We start from the raw sequence: 27,428 nt of genomic DNA on the forward strand, positions 1-27,428 counted from the left end.
GCCTAACTTGTAATACACATAACCCTCAGAGTCAGAGAATAACTCATATCGTAACAAGACATGTTGTGTGGTTTGTACCACACAAATTTCTTTTCTAGTGATTATTATGTATTGGAAGTATGTATTGTCATTCTCACAAAAAAAAAACGAGCCCATCATATCGCTTAACCGACAGACCTAATGCCTCACCACACAGTTTTTGTGGATGAATTCTTTCAGTCCTAAAAAGCCCACCTATTACATATTAATATTATTAAATCCTATCTTTGAATTTAAAATTTTGCGAAGTACGAGTTAAACCTTTGGTACTTGTGCAGTCTCAAGAAAAATTTTTTACGAACAATTTAATATAAGAAAAAATTCCAAGACCTCTGATGATGGATATTTGGCAATACTCGAAACATCTGTAAATAAAAATTTTTGTTGTTGCATTCAATACTGTTCGAAATGGGTCTATTAAATCATTTCTTCATATTTTAAAATAGACCCGATTTCTGTGATTTATATAAAATCTATTCTAGAACTAGAATATATACAATAAACAGTTATTCCACAGTTCACAAAATGATTTATTTTTTGAATCAGTTGATTTTTAGAGTTATTATTTAAAAATTCATTATATTTGACAAATTTTATTTCATTCGTAAAGGTAATTGAAAGAAAAAACACACCTCCAGGTTTACTATTTTTACCTAAACGAGTAGTGCTGACCTATATTCATGATATTATATTTCGTTCGAAGGTCAAAAAACTTTATGTCTCTATCAAAACTAAAATCATGGAGAGAATGTGGACACGTATGTAGAAGAAGACTATGATTCGAGAAAAAAGGCTCTTCTGTTAAAATCAATAGATACTGGTTAAGTACCTTAAACACATATGACACATATATAACACCAATAGGTCAGCAAAAAGCTAGCAAAAAGTATTACTAACTAATATACGTTACTTTGCTCAGTAACGTAGACTGTTTTCAGTAGATTATTTTTATGATTCTAATATTTGTATAAATATAGTATATTTCTATTAATTAATTGAAATAATAAATATAAACAATTTCAAATGCAAAATAATCTTATTGAAACTTATTGACAATATTTTTTTATTGGCAATATTTTTTAATGGAACGTTAGATAAATATATAAATATTAAAAAATAGGAGATCCTTACCGATTTATACATCCCCAAATTTTTGATTCAAAATTAATATATATCTATTAATTAATTAAATATTTATATTAATATAGATATACGGTGGAAGTTATTATAATATAAAATTTAGAAACTCTCTTTTCTGAACACTGGCTGTCTCAAACGCTTCAGAACTCTAAAATAATTATCTTTATTGATTGACTGACTTCATAGAAGATATTGTAACTTAGCAACGCCAGAAAAGCAAACAGTCAGCATTGCTTTTCGGATACTTTTTGAGTTATATGTATCCTTGTCTTTGAAAAATAGAAGATTATACCTAGGTCTTTTATTCCGTTCACTCTTAGAATAACTACTACAATAAAACTCTGTCAATATGCGAAACAATAGGACTTTGAGAAAAGTATTAATGAAGTAATCTTTTATATTGATATTCAATCATAAGTATCTGGCATCTACCATATAATGCCAAAATATTATCTAAAGAGATTTCTAATAAAATTGGTTCCTCTTTAATGTTATTAGCTAATTTTTCGCTTTAAGTGACTACATATCATATAAAACGTTTATAATCAGATAAAATTCCAATTAAATTAGTAGACTCACATATATATTTATACATATATATTGTATGTAAGCATATATATTGCATGTATATAGTTAACTGCGTACATAGATTAAATGGGCTGTATGCAAAGTTGAAAAAATGTTCCGTCTGTTTGTGATTATCATTAAGTTTATGTTTATAGAGCAAAATTTGTCTACAGTTCTTAAAATAGGTGTGTCAAATTAGTTAGAAGTAATTAAGCTTCATACAAAATTTCTGTTAGTTTACATTTCTAATGCTTGAAATCGACAGTTTATTCTCAATTAGGAAGTGACGTTGTACATAGCAAAAAAAAAAAAAATTATTCATTACTGCCAGAGCTTTTAATTCTTGTTGACGTTGCCATACTCAATCAGAAACAACTTCATTTATATTTAAAAATAAAAAATAAAGAAATATATGACCAAAAATAAAACGAAATAAATTGTCAATAAATTAAAATTTAATTATTTTGTTTTCATTGAATCACAATTCTATGTGAAAGAAAAAGAACGATTATTGAAAAAAAAAAATTAACTGGTAATAGATAGTTACATACATATTTTATATAGAAATATAGTTGAATGGTCCACATGGTAGCTCTCCATCGCAGTATTTAGTGAGATAAGACACTGAAACTGGCTTAAAAGTAGAAAAGTAATTTAATATGAGTCAAATCTTTTTTAGTGAAGAAAAGTGGATCACTTACGAAAAAGTCAAGCGAACATGGTCGTGCCTTAATCGCAATGAGCCGACTGAAACGGTAGCCAAGCCAGAAAGATTTTGATGTATGTTTGGTGTTATTGGTAGAGAATTACCTACTATAAGCTGCTCCCTTACCATAAAACTCAACTCGGAACTATACTATCAACAATTAAATCGTCTGAAGGACACACTCGCCCAGAAACGGCCAGATTTGGGCAATAGGAGAGGAATTGTGTTTCATCAGGATAACGCCAGGACACACATCGGTAATGACTCGTCAAAATCTTCGGGAACTTGGCTGTAAAGTTCTTTTACATTCAATTTATAGTCCAGCCCTGGCATCAAGTGATTACCATCTGTTCCTATTCAGGCCGAACGATGGACGATTTTTCTAATGAAAAGTTCGTTCAAGAGAAGCTAGTAAAAATCAACTGAATCAATTTATTGCAAATAGGAACGAAGACTTCCATGAGAGAGGTATAATAAAAGTGTCTTCAAAATGACAATAAGTTATCAAATAAAACGGCACATATTTGACCTATATTATATTATAATATTATATTCTCTCTTAAATTGAGTAAAAGTGGCTCAGAAAAGTGTTCAGAGAAGATTGTGTTCAGACACAGGGTTTTTGTAGGTTCACACTATTTTGTTGCAGTCATAAGACCCTTGAATACGATAACCGAACCTTATCGTTAAACACCTAATCACTAGCAACGGACAAAATAACGAGAAAGTCAAAATATTTTTCAAAGCGATCGCTGTCTGCTTATGGAACTAATCGAAAAAAAAAATTGGAATGCCAAAAACACGCTTATCGGGATTTGACTGAAGACTTGACTTGGCAAAGAGAAAAACTGTATGCACTTCGTGCCACAGATACTGACGAATGACCAAGCAGACTGGGAAGTTCGGCATGGAAATAACCGGAAAAAATAAAAAAGGGAAAATCACTCTTTTAAAATAGCAAAATCAAGCTTTCTTTGATTCAAATATAAGACTATATCTAGGATAGAGCTCCCAGATTGTAGGATAGAACTTCACGAGTTCGAAGAAAATGTTGAAAGCCAGTAGTTAGCTTTTATTATGCGATAATATTGTAATGTAGTGTTTTCAACATGAGTCGAAAACGAAACTTCATAGTTCGGCATAGAAGTCACAGGAGAGAAAATTTTACTTATTGAATCCCTCACATATAGCTATCATAACTTTTAAATACTTGACCACTGTTGGACCACATGTCCTCCTAATATGAGGTTAAATGATTTTTACTGTTTTCCTAAACTGAAATTTAAAACCTGTGGTAATCGTTTTAATCAGTATTGTTCCAAAATACTTTATCTGATCATCTGTATTACAGCTGATGACCACAAAAAATCTTTTCAAAATTCATTGAATATGTTAGCTTAAAAGTAAGTATATTTTATGAATAAAGACAAGTAAAAAATCTGAGTTATATATGCTTTCCATTTTTTTTTTCGAAACTATTGCTGGGTATTAACTCTCTAGCATGATGATGTTCCAATCGTGACTATCACAATTAATTGGACAAGTAAGTAGCAATTAAAAGAGGCACTTTTTTTTATAAATTTTCATACAAAATCCATACAAAAGTTTTAGTAATTGTTAGTGTGAACATAATATTAATTGACAGATTATCTGCATCTTACTAAAGTAAGATGTAGCTAATACTATAGCGTGTATACGTAGATATAGTTATACTATGTATAGTATACATATTTACTTCTACTATTTTATTTTTACTTTACAAAATGTTATTAATATTTTTAATGTTTAATTGCTTAATGTTTAAAACAAGTTATAAGTTTTATTTAATACTTTATTATTAAATTATTTCCGTAAACGAATAAAAATATTTTAGAAAATATATTTAAATATTGTAAATATTTGAAATTAGAAAAATAGCACAAAATACTTTATTTCTAGTAATTTTTTTTAAAATTATTTTAATTAAAAAGTTATTGCAAATTTATTACATCAAAAGAAACGTGCCCAATTAAAAAAAATGTGTAAAATGTCATTTTACTTAATAATTTAAGGGAAAAAGTTTTTATTGAATTTCAAAACTTTGGAGTAATTTTTGTGCTGAAAGACGTGACTTATATCTTGCCCACAAAAAAAAGTTTATTCAAATGTTATGAGGTAATGTAATACCTTACTTGTCTTTGTCTATTTAATGAAAATAATAACTTTAATCAAGACAAAAAGAAAAATATAATTGTTAAGATAACGTGGAAGAACATTGAAGTCTATATTATTTTTCAATTACTTACTTTATTTCCATTGACACTGAGATAATATCAAAGTCAGAGAGATTCCATATCAGTGGCCTATAGTTTGATTGATCATAAATAATCTTATTATTTTCCAAACGTGTATATTTTTAAAATGATTTTATTTCTTATTCAGTTTTCATTCATTATAACTGGCTTTTTCTGGCTCAAACTGGAAAATCTCGTACTTAATGATATGGTATCTCCAGAGCAATGGCACAATCTGCATATTGCAGCAAAAATGTGGTTCATACTAAAACTATATATTGTATAAACGTATATATGGCAGTAAGTTGAAGTACAAACATTTTCTGATAATAAAGTACTAGATGCGATAACAGAATTTAAGAAACGTTTTAACTCTAGAAGCTTTTGCTTTTATTTAAAGCAAATTATCTTTCATATTAATCTATATTTTTATAATACCACACCAAAAATAGCAAAATAAATAAATATAAGTACTCTACATATGTTGTTTTTTTTTAATTAAATCAAGTATTCACTATTATTATTAAAAACACTAAACTCACAAATTTTTATAGAAAGTAAGAGGCAAGTTGTACTTTAGATTGAAATGCATGGAAGCTCTAAAAGTCAAAACGCTATTTATAGACTTCTGTTTGGTACAGAGATAAACACTGATAAGAGATCTACAATTATCTGAAAACAAAAACACATTTCAAGCAAAATGACTAATTAAAATAGCTACTCGCAGCTTCAGTTCAGAATAAAAATGCAATAAATACAACAAAATATGTAAAATCAACAACATATAATGCCTCTACAAACAGAAGAGTATTGAAACCAAGCAATTAAAAATAAAAATATAATTAATTAATTCAATTATTCTACAGATGGTCTATGTCTTTGTTCTAATATAAAAATTAACAAAACTCCAGAAAAAAGTGCGAACATACAAGCCAAGTACGGGGTTTGGGTCAGTTGATCAAGGACCACTGACTCTGAGCATCAAATTTGGCAGGGCACGAAATTTTTTTAGAATAATCAAATATAAGAATTACTTCCAAGACCACTGATGGCAATACTCGAAACAGCTGTATGATCAGTCAAAAATTCAATTAATCAAAATAATATAAAAAAGAATTCTTGTTGTTGTAGTTCTCTACTATTCGAAACCTCTGTGATAAAATTTTTTTTTTAAATATCAATAATTCTAAGAATAATTAATATATAAATTATTACCATAAAACCGACCTAAAAACATAATTATGATTAACATTTATTTTTTATTACTTTCAAATAAATTTAATTGGTAATTATTTTACTGCCAGATGTTTTGTTACTTCATCAATCATGCAATTAACGCTACCATACTAAAATCAAAAAAAGGCCTTCTAATTACTAATTAATGCTCGATCCCCAACTTATCACCTTATCTCTTTCAGATCAACTCAAAACTTGTATCATGTGTAGTATAAATTACTCGAATATAGCGGTAGACTTCACATAATTTTAACATCTGTCCAAATAAATATTTTGCTACTTTGCATGGTTCATCTAATTCAGTTAAGTGAATACCAAAATACCATAATATATATAAATATTTGAATAATTGTGTACATTTGAACCGGTTTAATAGAACCGCCTGAGATACTGTAATTGAATCAACATTAAGAATTAAGGAAAAAAAAATTATTAATTAGAAAATGGGTTACCATTACAATAATTTTTAAAGAAATTACAGTTTAATTATTTGGATTTAATTAAATATAAAGAAAAATACTCAAATACTTTAGATTACATTTTATTAGTATAATAAACATTAGACTAATTTTGAATTTACAGACCTTTCTCTAGTACACTTTATTTTGTTTTTCCTCACCACCCCAAAAAATTTCACATTTCTTTAGTTTTGGACATCAAGCTTTTAAAAAAAATAGTCACAATTATCTTACAGAACTTTATATGAAATAAACTAAGTTCAACACTGGTCACTCAATCATTTTTACTTATCAAGAACTATATGCTGATTTCCTAGTATAAAGCTGACCTAATAACGAATACTCATTTAATGCTGAACAGGTCCGCAAAGTTTTTATGGCATTCTTGACCGATGCAGATAACATAAATTGTGTACATTCAAGAACTCTAGAATAGAAACAATTGCTAATTAACTACAATATATGTATTCATGTGACTTACAGTCTCCCTAAAAGTTTCTATTAAGCCCTTTATAAAAATATAGCTTATCTACTGATACATGCTCTAAATGTGTATTTTCGTTATCGGTTCGAATAAAACTGGGTATTATTCTAAAGCGACCTCAAAATATTCCAACACTGTAAAGTGAGCTTAGACCATTTTTTATTATTTGAATTATAAAATTAAAATAAAAAACTTGATGTTTAGTCATATTTATACTAGTACATATGGTACACACATATATGCAATGCAAGAAAGCTAATAGCATCAATGGCATCAACAAACGTAGATTATTTAACTTCATAGTAATTTCTCAAGGATAACAGTTTTATCGCTCATACAAACATATATACAATGTAGTAGACGGCTATAAGACACATATCTCACGTAATCACAAATATTTTTAATCATACTTATATAGAGTACTTTCTTTAGCACGGTGCAGGCTATCATTTTCAAGTGTCATTCAGGAGAGAAAATTCATGAATGACACTCAAAAATCATAGTCTGCACCTTTGAATGACACGCAACCAACATGTTGGCGTGCTCACAAAAATTTTGGTAAACACATCATTCAGCTTCTCGCCAGTATGTTGTGAATGATAGTCTGTCACCCAAATATTTGCATTCGTCATACAGCGTACGCAAACACTCTTATTCTTCAAAACAACTTTTGAATGTAAGCATGTCAAGTTCGGTCGCTACATGAAAATCTACATCGCGCTTTATACAGACTCGATCCTTTTTGTGGTATTCAAGAGACAACCGTAAATGTGTTCTTCACTTTCCACGCTTATAATGCAATATGTGCAAATTTAAAAAATCCGTGGAGGTAATATATGTTCAGGTAATTCGGTTCCGCTTATAGTGGACACGGTTGTTAAATAGAAAGCTGTTACTCCTCATTGGTATTCAAGGAATGTTATCGGTAATCGCTTTCTTAATCGCTATTTGTCTTGTCAGACGAATTAAATAAAGAGTGTTTTGGTACACAAATTTATGTTATCTATAAAATATTTAACACAAAGGACCGCAGAGTCTAGCAAATTATCTATGGATAAATTTTATGCATAATTTTCTATATTCTTTGACATATCCAAAAAAATTAAATTACAAATAAACCAGTAAAAGTGAAAAACCATCTTTTATATAGTTTTCATAAAACTTTCTCACAAAACATTTCAATTGCTAAAGCAATTCTTTAAAGTTAGTAGTTTATACTCGGTTTGCACTGTAATCGTGATGATTTCATACAAATTTTTATCAATATAGCATGGCATACATCGACACCTTAAGTTCGGCAGTTTCGAAACTTGAAAAAAATATTATATATATAATTTTATTAAAATTTTGAAATTAATATAAATGTTCCTTAATGCAAATTAGATAAGAATAAATGACAAACTACAAAAATTCATTATAAATTATTAAAATTTTTGACTAATTATGATTAAATATGCATAATCAGTGTTCTTCGGATATGTGATTTCAAAATAAATTAATTGTTAAAATTAAATTAAAGTTCCCATTCCCGGGATAAGAAAATCGTGAAACATTTTTTAATATTTTTAAAAAATTTTTTTTACATACACCGTGCTATCAATGCCGATAACCAAGTATCTCGTCTTCTCTTATCCTCTTTGGATCCATTGGATATACCCAAGTTTTTCGCCCAAATACAATATATGGATATTTGTCAATCCATTCAATTTAAAAAAATTGTTATAAATATGGGAGGAAACTGTTTATAATGGATAAAATTCACTTCGATATAGGGACCTAGTAAGATTTTCTAAATTTTAATAATATTTATAATTAACAAAAAAAATAATATGTTATAAATTTGTATATATATATATATATTATATTTTATATTAATATACAAAATAAATAAAATTTAATACTAAGTTAGTCTTTTAGTAATAAAAGTACATACTCATCTTCATAATCTAATCCTGGACTCAAGTCAAATCGGCGCGACATTTTATTTTATATCAACTGATTGGTAATATAATTATATTATATATTATAATATAACGGAAACGTGGTCATATAAAATACTTCAAAAAAGTATGTAATTGAGTAATAATATTATTTAATTTTATAAATTCACATTTCATTAATTTCTTTTTTATTATATCATCATTGATTTAAAAAATATTTTCGTTAAATAAAGTTTTCTGGTTATTATGTTAACGACATAAAATTAATTTTTAATTTAAATTATTAAAAAAAGTTATTTAAAATTATTGTTAATCACGCACTTAAAAAAATTAATTTTGATTTTATAATTAAAAGTTCAAATTTATTTTTATTTTTAATATATGCTTATATACATTTAATTTTGGTTTAATTTTTTTTTAAGATTATATATTTCGCAATTTATATTACTATTAGCACATAATATTCATATATATTTTTAATTTTATTACAAATATATATAATTTCATTATTATATTATATATATAATTATAGAATGTTTTTTATTAATTTATTAATTAATTATTTATAGATATGTGTTTTATATATACATACATACATATGCATATATTTTCTCCGTAACTGTATTTATTTTACATTATTCGTATAATAATATTAAATTGTATTATAATGTTTATATATAAGGGTTATTCAGGCTCCTCATCCGTAAACAAAATATATATAGTGACGAACATAATCATGTTAAACTTTAACACTGGTTTCACCACGTTAAAGATAAGATTTTTCATTAACAAAAATTTTTTTTTAAATAGAATGCTTAATTTTCAATTAAATTCCTTTTATTTCAATACATTATCTCTTAAATTTAATTTTTTAAAATTAGAACACCAAAAAAAATATTAAATTAGAGTGAACAGAATTTGACAGGTGTCAAATTCTTTAGGGTATCATAATGGACCTTATGGTCTAAGTGAGTCTTCGGGCGGCCCCAGTAACCTAACCTAACCTATGAACTATCTTAACATAGTTTTATACATCTGAAAGTTTTTTACTGGAAAAGATCTGTTATCTCTACATTATAAATAACGTAATTCTTTAGTTTTTAGCTAAAAACGTCAAACTTAATCCTACGTTAATAAACTTAATCCATTTTGAACAAAATTAACAGTAGACATTTAGAAATGACCGATTTTCAGCGGACTTATTATTCCATATTTGCATAATCAAGGCGAATCTACGCCCATGGTGAGGTTAAGCGAAAGTTTGACAAGGCTATTTATCGCATAACGATCAAGAGGATACTGCATAAAACTAATTACAGTTGACGTGTTTCTAGACGAAAACTATTTATTTTATAGTTCAACCACCAGAAGCATTTAGCCTATAATCTTCGCGGAGAGAGAGATACAAAAAAATTTAATATATTTCGACCAAACATTCGCCACACAGTTTAGAGAAAGCACTAAACACCGAAATAGAGACAAAAAAAATAATCCAGCTAAGTCTGTGAAACATGGTGACAAACAGATAAAAAATATTATATGAACTTCCTCAAAAGAACCTTAAAAAGTTCCGGAATCTTGAGAATCTATGCAAAACACACATTGTCGCATCCTCCCCCATCACCAGATCTCAACACCATTGAACATTTGTGGAAAGAATTGGATAGACGTGTTGGGTCAAAAACCATACAGCGAATAGTAGCTGTTAATAAATAGAAGAGCTTGGCAACTTAATATTAATTGTCACCGTGAATATTTTTTTTTAATTTCTTCAGAAGGTGTGCCAATAATATTGTTTACAATTTTACTTTTAAATAATGAAAAGTAATAATTTATTTTGTTCTTATACTGCATGTGGTTTACAAAGTACCAGGCACATATCTATGAAGTCAAATTTAGACAATTTTAACAAATAAATAAAAATAAAAACAGTTTTTTATTTAATTTTATATCGAATAAAATAAACCGCGACTTACATTAACATCATAAATTAAAAAAATTAATTTTATTATATTTGTCATTTTATATGCATAAGCATTATATATATATATATATATATATATATATATATGTTGTATAAAGAAAATAATAAAACTTAAGATTTTTTTATTGTATAAATAACCGCAGACGGTATATAATATTTACCAAAAGTTCAACAAATGGATATAAATTAATTATACACAAATTTCTATAATTAAAAATGATTATGTATTATCATATAATACCAACATACCGTCATAGCACAAATAATATACCATCCATAAAGTACACATGTACGTATACATGTGTTATTTCACGACGTCAGTTCTATTTTAGTATGTCACATTCTCATTATAAGTATGTAATGAAATTACAATTCTCAATCACTTTAAAATGTTCGAAGTAAGGTCATTATTGGAGTACACAAATTAGGTTATCTATTAGACCGATAGCAGCTGCTATACCTATATGATAATGTAAATAATAAAAAACTATCATTTCAGAACTTGTTTCATCTAAATGTCTTTCCTGTTCTAGATTAATATAAAAATTGTTTAGGAACTGTTTACTCAGTATGATGGTTTAAATACATACGAAATAACGAAATATAAATATATAGATATGCATATATGTTTTCGTGTATTTCAATACGGAAGGATAATGCTGCAAACAGGTCCCAGTGTAACTTATTATTGCTCAGTACTCTCTCACAGTTTCAATATGCTATATTGTTTAGTCAAATTATAAATCTTAATCAATTCAAAATGTTTGAAATATAAAAGATCATTGGTTGCAGACGATAAGCTAGGTTTTATCCAGTAGCCAGTACCAGTAGGGATTGCTACATAGATGTTAATATAATGTAAATCTTGAGAAGTTTTGATTTTTCGGTCCTAATATGTCTGTCAACCATCAAGAAATTATTTTCTGTGTGTGACCATCTAAGAATATATAAAATTTGAAATCGGGGAAAAAAGTGTATAGATCACATATTTCGTAAAATAAATTTGGGTGTTCCTCTACTCATATTGTCACATGTCACATATTCTTTTTATTTAAGTGTTGATCTAAAGTAAATTGTTGTTGTTGTCTATATGTTTGTTGTTTTTAAATTGCTTTATTTAGAGTGTAATTTCGGAAAATTTTAACTTCTTTTTTTGGGAATAGGCAGCTTTTTTAAGAATTTAAGTGCAAGGCGTCATTTAATATGAATTTCTTCTTATAAAGTTATTGGATCTTTTGTACGTATATATTTCTTTATATACGTATTACTTTATATATAATATAAAGTATTATAAAATATTTATACGTATGATAAATCAGATTTAAGTTTAATAAAATTCAAATTAAAACTTTTTTATTTTTTTTTTTTTATTTATTTAAATTTTTTATAAATCTTGCTTCCCAAAAAAAGATTGAATTATAAGCCCGATACTTTGTAAACCACATCTAGTAGTAAAGCAAAATTAATGAATACAGTAAATCAAAATTAAAACAAATAGAAATATATATCACATTTTATTACATTATTATTTTTAATTATAAAATTATTTTTATAATTATATATATAAATATAATCATTTATTGATTTTTCAATGAATTGCATATACCGTTTGATATTTTTAATTAAATAAAAAATAATTTTTTATTTTTTATTTATTTATATATTAATTGTATTATATAAATGTCTATGTTATAAAAAAAAACTGTACCATATATGTAAAATATTTGAATGTCTGTTTAAAAAAAAAAAGAAGATTAGTTAATTCGGAATTAATTATAGGTCCAGAGCTGTATATTTTCAAAATTTTGTGTCTAATTTTATTTTAATGATCCTATATTTGTCTAATATTCAAAAGCCATTCATCTGATATTACTAATTAAATTAAAAAATTCCTTATTCTTTTTTTTATTTATAATTTTTTAATGCTTATTTTGTTTAATAAGTTTCTTTTCCTTTTAAAATATTTTAAAGAATTTTTTATAAACACATATTTTTATTTTTAATATTTGTTATTAATTAAGCCATTTATTAACTATCTAACAAATCGTAATTTTCATCTCATATTATTAATAGACAAAAATATCCTTAGTTTTTATGCATAGTGTTTTTTTTTATTTTTTTATAGATTTCTTTGTTTTCAAAATAGTATTTTATAAAATATTTTAAAAAAATTTGTCACATAATTTTATTTCTAATATTTATGATTGCTTAAGTCTCTCATTAAGTGTCTAAAAACTTTTATCTGTTATTACTAATTTAATAAAAAATTTATTGTTATTTTTTTTACACATTTTTCTTAAACTTTATGTGAATTTCTTTGTTTAAAAGAATGTAATATATATAAAATTTTTTTTCTCAATTTTTCTCATTAATTACATTTTAAATTTCATATAATATTACTACTTAAGTAAAAAATTCATTGCAATTTTCTTAATATGTCAAGCTTGTTTCAAAATTTATTATATTTTATTTTAATATATCAAATTTTTATGATATATTTTGTATTATATTTTATTACAATTTATTATATGTAATATATTTTAATGCAATATACAATATATGTTATATGAAATTTTTATAAATAAAAACTTAATTTTTTTTTTTTTGAATTATTTATAAAAATTTTTTTTTAATATTTATATGTACGTTTCTTCGTTTTTATTTTGAAATATTATTAACATATTTTTATTTTTAATATAAGTGATTATTTAAACCTATTATTAATTGATTAATGAATTTTAAATTTGATCTGTTATTATTGATAAATAAAAGCTTCATTATTAATTTTTTAATTTTTAATACTTTTAATAAATCTTTTAAAATATTTAAAAAAAAAAATTTTTAAATATTATAAGTTTTAATATTTATGATTAGTTAAGCCTTTTATTAACTATGTAGTCAATTTTAATTTTCATCTTATATTATTTAGAAATAAAAAATTCTTCATTTTTTTATTTATAGTGTTTTTCATAATTTTTTTATTGGTTTATTTGTTTTTAGGATAGTTTTTATAAAATATTTTCTAAACATTTTTTTAACAATTTATTTTAAATATTTATGATTGCTTAAGTATATTATTAATTGTTTAGTAAGTTTTATTTGATATTACTAATATATAGTAAAAAATACGTTATTATTTTTTATTTGTTTATATTTTTCTAAACTTTTCATGTTTCAGATATAAAATTATTTATAACATTTTGCTTATTTATGTTATTAACACTTTTTTCCATATCATTTTTATTTTATTACTCAGAATATTACTTATGATATTATATATTAATTTTTTTTTTTTGGTTTCTAAAATTTGTGTTAAGATCACTAAAAAAAATTTATATTTATTATATTTTTGTTTTCATTTTTTTGTTTTCCATATTTTATAATATTTATTTAATTTTAATATCAATAATTATTGTATCTGATTACAATAAATTATACTCTATTATATTTTATGTATTATGTATACTTTTATTTTATTATTTATATTAATAATTATTGTAACCGATTAGATTTAATTTGTTTGAGAATTTTATAAATTTCTTTCACAAGTTTCTTTTAATTTTTTAAGTTTAATATTAACAATTTATATAACTGATTGGAAAAAGCTTGTTTTAGATATTTTTATATATTTATATAAACCTACATATTTATTTCAAATTATTTTTTTATTATTGATACTAATATTTATTTTAACTTATAAAAATACATTTGTTTTAAATTTTAACGTATTTTATTATATTCTTTTTTGTTATAAACAATATTAATATTAATTGTAAGTGATTAGAATCAGTTTTTAAAAACTTAAATATATTTATTTATCAATTTTTTGAAATTAATATTAATAATTGATAAACATAATAAGAAATAAAATTTAAATTAATTTAAATTGCTTTAAGAGATTTTTTTCAATTTTTTAAATTTAATATTAAATTTAATTTTAATAATTTTTTTTTAACTGATTAAAATAAATTGGTTTGAGACTTAAAAATATTATTAAAACTATTAGTAATAATTTATTACTAATATAATAATATATTATTATTATATTTTCACTAGTTGTAATATCTTATAATTCATATTAATAATTATATTAATTAAGTTACTGATTGCTTTGAATTTATTTTAGATTCTTATATATATTTTTTAAAAATATGAACTTTTTTATTTAGTATAATATTTTATTATATTATTATTATTATTATATTATTATATTATTATTATTATTATTATTATTATTATTATATTTATTATATTAGATTGAATTAATTAATCAATTGAATTATTTTAATGAATTATATTGAATTTGTTTTAGGTTCTTATATATTTTTTAAATTGTTTTTTATTTTGTATTTTTATTTAATAATTATTTATAATTATTATAATAAGAATAAATTTATTTAGCATATATTTTTTTTTTAGATTATTTCATTATATTTTAATTTATTACCTGATTTTTGAATATTTCAGATAATAATTATATTTAATTAATGTATATTTAAAAATTAGTGGACAAAAAAATTAAATAAATACGATATAGCGTTTTTTTCAATCGAATCGAGAATCGTTGGTTTGACTGGAGTGAAGCACTTTGTAATGAGACCCGATCATGTACTGTTCGATAGAATTGTTCTAGTTTTGCGAAGTCCTCAAAAGAATGAAGAATTGATGTCAATTCGCGAAGAGATTTTCACGTTCACGTTGATCTCAAATATTGTACTGATTTGATTTTGCAAAAAAATCAAGTACATAACTATTAAACTTTGGCAGACTAGTAAGTACAATGACAATGACAACAACAACAAAAACAAAACAACAACAACAACACAAAATAAAAAATAAAACAAAACAAAACGGTGTAGCAATAGCAGTAAAACCACCGCAGCAACTACAACAACAACAATAACAATAGAAATGTTCAAGTGTAACAATTTAGAATTTTTTGCACGTTCAATATATGAAGTCTTCTTGTTGTTGTTGTTAAATTTTCCAATTTTAATTTGAACATATTTGTTTTTTTTTTTTTTTTTTTTTTTTTGTTTTTGATCTATACAAAAAAATTATCGCGTGCCTTCCTCCCGCTCACAAAAGCCGCCTCGTGGGTACTAAATATAATTCAACATTTTACCCCTATTTGTGTGTGTTTGTATTTGTTGATATTAATAATAATATTAGTATTACAATTCTTCTTCTTGTTGTTGTTGTTTTTGTTGTTGCTGGAAAACAAAAAAAATTTCCTGGTTTGTTGCTTTCATTTATTTGTTTTTCTTATTTCGTTTATGTTTTTCTTTTTTTTCTGTTTTGTTTACTTTTTTTATTTGCACTGTACATTTTTCTAGTTCTAGTCATGATTGAATCAATCTAAACTTGGTTTTCAATTTAAACATATTTACATTAATTGTTAGTTATTTTATTATAAAAATTCGTTGGAAATTTAAAAAAAAAATACAAATTATCACACTCTTTAATTTAATTTAAATTCTTGTAAATAATTTACATGAATTATTATTTTATTATAAAAACGTTAGAGAAAAAAAATCACTTTTAAATTTAATTTAAGTTTAATTTTTTTGTAAATTATTAATATTAATTATTATTTTATTATAAAAATGTTAGAAGAAATATGTACAAAATATTAATTGCACTTAGTTTCACTTGATTTAATTTATAAATAATTAAATCATAATTGCATGTCTGTTTGTTTATTTTTCATGTGAAACGCAACTCACTAACTTCACTCATTTATTTACTAAACAAGGGATTTACTGATCCGATTATGATGACTACCGTAAGACAAATTTTAATTTTTATGTCTTATTAATATTGCAGCTGCTAATGCTACTGCCACGCCGCTGCTGCTACTGCTGCCACTGGCGCTGCTACTACAGCTACAGCTATTGCTTTTGTATTTGTTTGCTTTGCTATTTTTTTTTTTTGTTGCTTTGCTTTGATCGAAGCCGTCTTAAAGAAGTGTCAAATTTTAAATTTTGCACGCACATGCACACACACACACGCTCATTTCATTTTTCTTCTCTTCCTCAAACGAAGAGTAATCTCCGCTTATCACACTTTATTAATGTCGGTTATTACACTTTGTGGTTGTTGTTGTTTTTTTTTTATTTTTTTTTTTTTATTAATGAAAATCTACTTCGTTCTGTTGTGTTTATCTGTCATTGAGCTGCGCTGTCACAACTTCAACAGCGCCAATTTATAGTGCAACTTTATCAAGCAGTGTCGCTTGAAAGACTTTTGTTTTCTTTTAAAAATAATATTTATTCTTATTTGTTTGTTTTCTCATTAAAAATAATTTATTATTGTATGTTTTTTTAATAAATTTACTAATTTTCAGCTATACATTTTTTCTTAACATATATGTATGTAAAATACACTACGCACTATCAGTTTTAATGCGTTCCACTCATTCAGAAACTAATGTGCACAACAACTGCAGTGAGTTGGAATATAAATGCAGGAGTACATAGCATATAGTCCACAACATTAAGAAAGATCCACTGAGCAACAACAAATTAAGATATAAGAAAATAGCTGAAACCAGTTTTACTATGTATTTTGTTGTTATTGCATCACTATTTCTCTCTATTGAAATTTATTAAAAAACATACATGTGTTAAAATTTTATATATGAATGTGTATGAGTGTAAACACTGCTTGTCATTTTAAGAAATTTATTGGTACATTTTGTTTTCTATACAAAAGAGTGAAAGAGTGTTAACAGTACATTCACACGGCAACAGCTTATTTAGATGTTCCGATCTAGATTAAATCAACAAGCAATCAAGAAATCTATTACTGCATTTTGTTTTTCTATACAAGATATAGTGGAAGAGAGCTAACAGTTTATTCACACAAGAACAGCTTATTTAGATGTTGCGATCTAGATTAAAGCGACAATCAATCAAGAAATTTATTGGTACATTTTGTTTTCTATACAAGATATAGTGAAAGAGAGTTAACAGTTTATTCACACGGCAACAGCTTATTTCGATGTTACGATCTAGATTTAAACGACATTCAACAGTTTAAGAGAAATATATGTACGTACAAAATATCCAATAACTTCCAATGTCAATGTGATCCAATAACAAATGCGTATTAAATGAAGCCTTGCACTTGAATTCTTAAAAGAGTTGCCTATTCCCAAAAAAAAAGTTAAAATTTTCAGAAATTACACTCTAAGTAAAACAATTTAAAAACAACAAACATATAGACAACAACAACAATTTACTTTAGATCAACACTTAAATAAAATGAATATGTGACAATATGAGTAGAGCAACACCCAAATTTATTTTATGAAATGTGTGATCTATACACCTTTTTTCCTCAGATTTCAAATTTTATATACTCTTACATGGTCACACACAGAAAATAATTTCTTGATGGTTGACAGACATAATAGGACCGAAAAATCAAAACTTCTCAAGATTTACATTATATTAACATCCATGTAGCAATCACTACTGGCACATAAACCCTAGCTTGTCGTCTCCAACCAATGATCTTTTATATTTCAAACATTTTGAATTGATTAAGATTTATAATTCGACTAAACAATATAGCATATTGAAATTGTGAGAGAGTACTGAGCAATAAGTACGCGTTACGCACTTAAACAACAGGTGGAACCTGTTTGCAGCATTATCCTTCTGTATTGAAATGCACGAAAACATATATGCACATCTGTACATTTATATTTCGTTATTTCGTATGTATTTAAACCATCATACTGAGTAGACAGTTGTGGATTTGCTTCTACGGGAAGAAGAGATTCTTGAATATCCGATTATTTAAACATTTTTATACCTATTATTCTTGTTTTACAATTCGAAAACTTTAAATTGAATAAGAATTATAATTTGACTAAACAGTATTAACAAAATTACAATATAGAACTTATTTAATAAGGAGCAAAATCATTTAATGAAAATTTTGCTCTATTTGTACAATCACGTATAATTTATAAATAACTGAGATTCTGCTACAAAATTCTGGAGAAATAAACCACACCTTTTAATTATTACATTATTACAAAATATAGCAGCTGCTATCGGTCTAACAGATAACCTAATTCTTGTACCCCAACTAATGAGATTAGTTGTAAGAATTATAATTTATTTAACAACTAATAAAATTGTTATTTACGAGTATTAAAACAAAATTGACTTATTAATATATAAGTATAATTAATTATTAATATAAGTTTTACTTTATTTCTGCAATGACATTTGATTGGTACGATATACATATAAAGAATATACCAGTTAAAAAAGACCCCAAAAAAAGACTTATAGTGCATATGTGTCAAGAAACTACAAGGTCCAGATAGAATTAACGGGAAACCAAATCCATTGTAAACTAAAGCGGTTGATATATTAATTGGAATAATTTTGAAGTGCGAATTGGACACTAGCAAAGTTTCCTGAAACTGAAAATTGCTAATAGGGTTCATTATAAGACGTTAAGAGCATCAAGAATTTTCTTATGCACTGCTGAGTTTTTTTAAGACATAACTGAAGTAATCAGTAGTTCATTTCCCAAGTTTAGATTTCATAAAAAACGACATCGAAAACGATATGCATAGACTGCAAAGATTAAGTATGAGATAGTCATTTGCTGCAGAATGATACCATTTCTAAACAAAAGATACAAAAGACTGCTTAACACAAGCTTAGCATAAGCTTTTTTCTGCTTAAAAAATTAATTCCACTAGTTTTCGTTCCCTGTATTGTAAACATATCAGTTCTCAAACATTTTCCTATACTTAGCATTCAAGAACACAAACGAGTGAATATTATTTTACATCAATTTGTGCAGCATCTCAAAGCAGCTTCTTACCGTTTAAATATTGAAAATATTCTTTTACTTCAACGTTACTATTTTCAAAATTTTTTTTTTATTCTATTTTTTTTTTATTATTAAAAAAATAATACTTTATTTTACTTTTCTTTACTTCGTACTTGGTTTCATTATTATTTTGCACTCTTTCAATTACGCTTGATTTGCCAATATTTCACTTAGTAAGTTTGTACATATAACATATATATATACATAGTATATATAAGAGTTTTAATATAATACAAGTAGTTAAATATGCACTTATGTGTACATATTTGCATCTACACACATGGAGATCTATATAGTCTTCATTTATAATACGTAAATCAAGTCATATTCCAGATTGTGACAGTTTGATAACAGAGCTGAGTGCTTGGTTAACACACAATCAGTATCAGATTCAGTCAGTTGGTCAAACTGGTAATAGTCAACATGTGACTATTAATCAGTTTAACTAAGTTATTGCAATTTATTATATCTATACAACAGATGGGTTTGTCTGCATATGTTTGTATGTAAGTAAGTATCTATGGATTTTTTTAAGTACACAAACGAGTATCGCCAGTAGCGGACATCTCCGGCTTTTATTATGATTTTATTTTCATTATTATTATTATTATCATTTTTATCGTGATTAACTTGTACAATGCGCTTACTTAAGTTTAAGTGCATGTATTGTTCTATTATTATTTAGAAAATAATAACAACAACTACAAAAAAAATCAAACAACAATTTGCTTGTTAAACATTATTTGCATATATGACGATGACGTCTAACACACACGAAATATGCAAATCAATTCTTACAGTGGGGCATATTAATATAATTTTTGTATAAAATTTACTGTTGGAGTTATGACTGTAATACGATTAAAGCAACAAAAATGTTATGAATTACTCAATAAAAAATAAACAACTATAGATAAAATGAATAAATATATCAATTTTGATTAAATTCTAAAATGGTATGAGGGACAGCCATTGCGGTAATCACCTTTAAGGAAGCGCAGTTTCATGTTGCATACTTTTAGGCTCAGAAAAATGAAACCCCAATATAATAAAAAAATTTACATGCAAATATTTTAATTAATTTATAAATTAGAAGATATACATAAATTAAACTTTTAATGATTTTTTAATGATTTAAATATTTGTAGACGTTAGGAATTAGGAATAATATTAGAAATTAGAAATAAGTAAATATTCGCTCGCACCTGCCACTTAGTAAGCAGTTTGTGCGAATTAAATAATAAATTCATTTAATTTAAATAAAAGTTATTATTGTATATCTTGCACTAATAAATTAATTATGGTTGCATTGTATTTTATATAAAAGGCAAAGGAAATAAATTAAGTTATTGTCTTACAATCAATGTCTCAACATTTAAATATTGTTTCACACCACCAGCGGTAAGGAACATTTCATATTTATACTGAACATCATTGTTCAATATTAATATAAGAACAATTTAAGTAATTAAAATGAATAAAAGTGAAAAAAAATTCTGTTCATATGAAAACATAATGATACACGTACACGTACTAATTGAAATAAAGTTTAATCCGACATTCAACTAAGTAATCTGCATAAAATACTTTGCTTCTTATGTTTCATCTCCTGATTACAGGAATGCGAAGACTTTTAGTCTGATCTTCTCAATTCGTTCCTAAGAGGTGGTTTAGGTGGGTGTCACGCTGAGGTTTTCAATACTAAAATCAAGAACTTTAAAGACTATAATCAAAATATTTAATTGAAAATTAAATAATAATTTATAAAACTACCTTAAAACTGATTTCGATATATGGAACTGAACTTTGGGGACCTGCTACACACATATAAGTGGAGGTGTTAGAACATTTTCTGTCAAAAATTTTCAGAGTTATTGTTAACGCACCCTAGTATGCAACTAAACAGTTATATACGGAACTCTAACTTGCACCGTTAAAAGAAAAATTATGAAAAAGATCACTAAACTAAGGGAAATAGAGTATATAGGCATACGCCTAAAAGTATAGTAAAGATTTTCATTTAAGGACTCTTATTAATTTTTCTTATCAAATTTTTTATTAAAAGTTCAGAACTAAAGATAACGTTTTTTACGTTTGAACATATTATTTGACAATAGAGACAATCGAGCATATACATTTGAAGCATAAAATGTGATTAAACATAATGGTTGCAAGAAATCTGCTTGTAAATTCGCTTTTGGGAATGTTCTACGGTAATTGGTCCTCAGTGACTCCGGGACGTAGACTCAGAAGTTGTTAGAGCGGAAGTCACTCATCGAGTGCGACCACCAAGTGCTATTAAACACTTACAAAAAGAACTAGAACTACAACAACAACAATAACATACATACTAAATATAATGACTATAATCTATGATTAATATCGGTTTTGTTTGTCAAATCTAGAGTTATTATCGATTTATCATTTATTTGCTTGAATTTTGTGGTTCAATCGAACATGTTTAGAGTAATCTTTAAATGCTCTTGTCAAATAACAAAAAACAATTGTTCATTTTAGCATAATTTCATTAATCTGACAAAATATTTAAACTTTTTAAAATATAGTCTCGTGTATTGTACATTTTGCCTGAGATTAACCAATCGAATAAGAAAACTGTATCGAAAATAAGTCTCGGGTTATGAAGTTACCCTAGATTTGCTAGTCGAGAACGAAATAAGGAACCGAACACAGATTTAAATTCTTCTTGCTTGAGATTAACCAATCGTAGAAGAAAACTGTATCGAACATAAATCTCGGGTATGAATTTACCCTAGATTTCCTAGTCGAGAACGACATAAGGAACCGAACACACATTTTGTTTCTTTTCGGTTTGTTACTAAGCAATTTTTTTTATAATTATAATATTATATAATTATAATTATATTAATTATAATAATATATAATTATAATTATATTAATTATAATAATATATAATTATAATTAAATTAATTATAATAATATATAGTTGTAATTATAATAACATAAAATTATAATTATTATAACAATGTATAATTATAATTATAATAGAATTAATTTAATATAAAATACAATTAAACAATTAATATTTATTGTAAAAAAGAACTTTTTCCATAAAGACTTTATTTTAAGGATTATTTTTAAGAAAAGTTGGTTGTGTGGTGAGTCAATATCCAACATAAATAATTCATATAGCCACGGTTCAAACACAGTTGACGTCGCTGTCTGCGTTGACAGCGACTTCGTTTGTTGTTTTAATAAACAAAAATGCGGACATACACTTGGATAATTTTTTAAATAAGTCTTCAGAGCTGTAATATAAATGATTAATTATTTAAATAATTAGATTTAAAGTAATAAAATATTTTTTGAATTTTCTTTATCTTATTTACTATATTATTTATTTTTTTTTCTGACCACACATCAACGGCACTCAATAGGATTACTTACCACTTACGGCAGGTTAACTTCTTGCAGGAGAAATACAAAAAGTCGAAGTTTTCCTGCTTTGCACCAATGGAATGGTTACTGACCACACCAATATGATCACTCATAAATTCCAGTTATATTTATAATAATTTTATTTCTACTATTTTTTGTTAATTTTTGTTTTTTTTTATTAATTTTTGTTGTTATTTGCACATGTGCACTAATTTGTTGTTGTAAACTCATCAACGTTCGCATATAAAAATAACTTTTTATTTCACGTTAATAGTTAAAAATTTCCGTTAATTTCAGCGCACAATGATAACGCCAAAAAAAAAAAATTATTTAAACATAAGTAAAATTTGTATTTTAATTTTTATTTGCATATCAATTGTTAAATAAGTAAACGTGCTGAATAAATGTAAATAATGCAATTACAACAACAACACAATCACAAACACAACAACAACCTCAACAGCGGCCAGCCGCGATAATTTTCTAATTAAATCAAATTGTACGCAGGGAGTGCAATGTGCGAATGTGAACAAAAAGACGAAATTGCCGCAAATTGCAACAAAAGTCGAAGCAAAATGTTAAGCGTTTTAAAATGTTAAGCGCTATGTTAAATTACATTGAAACGGAATGGAATGAAATGATGACATATCAAGCGCCACTGTTAAGCAATAAAAATAATGAAGAAAGCAGCAATGCAATTAATTTACTTTTGTTATTGTTTTGATATGTGCACTAAGAACAGAAAATAAAAAAACAAAAACAAAAACAAAAGCGCAAGCAAAACAGGTTCAAACAAAACAGTGGTGACAATGTTACATGTAAAATAACAATAACAATAACAATAACAGAATAACAGGCCCATGACATTAATTGCAATGTTTTTCTTTTTTTTTTGTTTTGTTTATGCCGTCAACGTGTTAACTTGACACTCAATTGTGTTTGCCATTGAAAATAATAAATAAACAAAGCTGCATTCACAGTTTTTCGTTTCTGTGTTTATGTGTTTACATGGTGGATTGGTTGGCTTGTTGACTGATGGTTTGGTTGGTTGTTTGGTTGGTATAGTTTGGTAAGAGGTAGAGATGGCGCGGCGCTTTGATTGATTTCAGCAATAATTGACGCCGACAGAGTACATTGTATGAAGCTTTTGCATGGCACATGTTATGTGTCACAGTCGCCATTAAATATGAAATTTGTTCTGTTATTTCGCTTGAGCGTTTGTTGGCTGCGTTCGCTGCGTTTGACATGCAAGCCTGTTGCATATGCGTGGGCTGGCAAGCAAGCGCAGTGCACTCAAACTGCATAGATTCAATTAAAATCCTTGAACTTGAACACATCAAACATGTTTTAAGTTGTATAACCAGAGGTTGTTTTGTGTCTGCGGTAAATTCATTCATATCGCAAACCAAGTCAGAAGTGTTGGCAGTTATTTTTATTTTATTTTTTTATTTTTATTTTATTTGCCAGAGGATTGCAGCGTAGGGCTTACTTTGTTATACAGGATGCTGTTTTCCTAAGCGTGTGGCCAATCCACTTCCATATTCTGTTTTTGATTTGAGTGTCAGTTTGTATTTGTTCCGTATGATCCCAAAGGTCAATATTGGATATGCGCTCCGGCCAACATATTCTCAGTATACTTCTTAAGCATTTGTTTATGAATACTTGCATGTGCGTTTGAATAGGAACCGAGTTTTTCCACGTTTTGCATCCGTAATGCGATTCGCTAGTATAATCAACGTTGCATTACGGATGCAGTTCCTATTCAATCGCACATCCAAGTATTTATAAACAAATATGAATGTTTTGAATATTTCCTAAGACCACTGATGATGAGTACTTGGTAATACTCGAAACAACCTTGTATGGTCAGCCAAATTTCAATAAATTAAATAAATTTTTGTGCTTGTCTTTTCTTTACTATTCGAATCCTTCGAAACAGTGTTTTGTCTTGTATAATTTTCTGAAGCAAATATCATATTGTTAAATATTTTAAATATTTCAGTGAATTTTGATATCTCCTTTTTTAGAGATAAGTTTTCGTATGAAACTGTTTAAAATAATGTTTTCACTATTTTTGAACTGCATTTTTTATCATAAAATCACAGTTATGTTTTTTGGTTTGCATTAACTTGATTATATACCGAACTAATTCAAATAACTCAATTAAGAATGTAATTGCCAATTAAATTCGAATATCTACTCACTAAAATTTGAATCTACAGTCTGTAAGGAGATAATAGATCCCACTTTAAGATAGAATGCAACAGTTTCTACAATCTGATTTGCTATTTAACAATAAAAAAAGTTCTGAAAAATGTTATCAGTTTATTCTAGCGTTATGACCGGTTTTTGTAGCGAATTTCTTGCAACGTTTGAAATCCATAATTACGTTAGGTTATACCGTTGGTTCTAAAGATTCCATTAGGCTTATTAGCAAACTCATAATTAAAAATCCCAATTCATTTTTTATAAAAATTATTTACCGTGTTATATCTCAGTTAACTGATATACAATCCTATGAAGATAAAATACTGCACTGAAATTCTTACACAGGCGCTTTAGAAAAAGAAAATTTAAATGAAATGTAATATCTTCATTCTCAACGAACTCTGAAATTTTTCTACATTAAATATATAGTTATAAATGCATTTGAAAACTAAAATCAACATGAGTTAAATTATAAATTATTCATTTATTACTGAATAAACTTTGATGGCAATAAATAACATGACATTTACAAAATTAATTGCCCCTAAAAGTATGCAACGCTTATAATGAAAGTATAATTACAGCTTTTATTGAATTTTTAATTTTCTTTTTATGACTTATATTTATTTTTAAAACTTTTTATTGTTGAATTAATTTAATGATTTAATTACTAAATAATTTATTGAATCTCTTTATTATTTAATTAATTCATCGATTTGATTAACAAATGATTTATTGAATAATTCATCTTTTAGTTTATATAATTATATATAAACATACTTCTAAATATATCATTTTAAAAATTGAACTTTCTAGTAAATGTTTATATCTTCAATTTTAATTATAACAATTATTTTATTTTCTACTATATCGAAAACTAAATCATTTAAGTAAAACACCAAAATCGATTGAGTGTTTTACTGTAACGTCTGATTAAGATTCTGTGTCCATAACTTACATTGTCTTTTATCTATTCATATAAACGTAATTCAGAACGAATAAATTAAAATATAATGAAGCAGAATTTATGATTATGCCTTATACGTGATATAGTTGATTGGTTTATATTGTGACTCAAACCGTTTGTCCAATTGACGCTTTCGTATTGTTTTGCTGTAGTTAGGACACTAAGTGCTGTAATAGATTTCCATTTTGACGGCCTGCTGTTTTACAGACCCGAAGCCAGTAATTACTGTTGTCATTCTAGAAACATCTCTTCTATTTTTACTGATCAGAGTTTACGTTTATTCTGATTCTATTCAGGCCAAAGTCATTTATTTGTCTTGCTCATTGCAAAACTTTGTCATCTATATTCTGCAATTTGCATGTACTTAGTTTGAATGACGGTTTTGATCACGGTTAGTGATGTGAACACTGGTTTTTGCAATAGCTGGTTGCTTTAGAGAAACAGTATGCTGTTTGCTTCGACTATATAAACTCGTTTTGCTTTGCATCCACCACACAGAAAGTTACAACAGCTCAGTCTAGTACCTGAATTGCAGTGTGTAGTACCATTCCCGCTCTGAATTTTAAAGGTATCCGTGAATATTGCGATATCGACGTTATTTAAAGCAAATTCCGAAGTCCATTTCTTCTTTATGAATATAATTATTGTGAAATCTATATTGAATGTCCGTTTTGGAACAATATAATCGATTTTAACAGAATTATATAGAATTATATTGTGCTTGTTTTGTTCGAAGGTGTCCATGGCCATAGGTTCTGTCTCTCCAGTCAACCATTTTTATATAATACTTAGTATTTGAACTTCATACGCACTTAGTATTAAACTAAATAATTATTATGTTTAAGTGTTTAAATTATTAACAAATAGAAATTTTTTATATAATCATCATATATTTGTCAACTCCTCAATTTCACGGTTTGACCTTAATACCAATTTCCAATCAATCACGTAATTTAAGTGAGTAAACTTATTGCAAATGTGTTTATTTATTCTGAGCTACTCTTACAGGGATGGATTCGATTCGATTCATGTGTGACGCATTTGCAAGGACGCAAATGTAAGGATATTATAAGGACATGAATGACAACGATAGGGCGGACGTAAACATATTCGAAGACACTTGTCTGTGGGCAATTATGAAAATGTG

At 26.1% G+C, this 27,428-nt stretch overlaps 1 protein-coding gene across 4 annotated transcripts in view; it reads right to left on the minus strand.

The window, feature by feature from the left end:
• Window positions 1-27,428, minus strand: part of LOC119687492 (P protein) — a 150,893-nt gene that overhangs the window by 30,418 nt on the left and 93,047 nt on the right. The window contains exon 1 of one of the 4 annotated variants that reach the window (XM_038101827.1): window positions 23,116-23,276. The exons of 2 other annotated variants lie outside the window; for them this stretch is intronic. In XM_038101827.1, coding sequence (XP_037957755.1) covers window positions 23,116-23,219 — 104 coding nt within the window. In that variant the 5' untranslated portion in view covers window positions 23,220-23,276. Of the gene's footprint in view, window positions 1-8,836; window positions 8,934-23,115; window positions 23,277-27,428 lie in introns of those variants that run through there. One more of the 4 variants, XM_038101829.1, reaches the window with a different exon arrangement.

This window comes from Teleopsis dalmanni, chromosome X (genome assembly GCF_002237135.1).
Source record: "Teleopsis dalmanni isolate 2A chromosome X, ASM223713v2, whole genome shotgun sequence".
NCBI classification, from domain to species: Eukaryota; Metazoa; Arthropoda; class Insecta; order Diptera; family Diopsidae; genus Teleopsis; species Teleopsis dalmanni.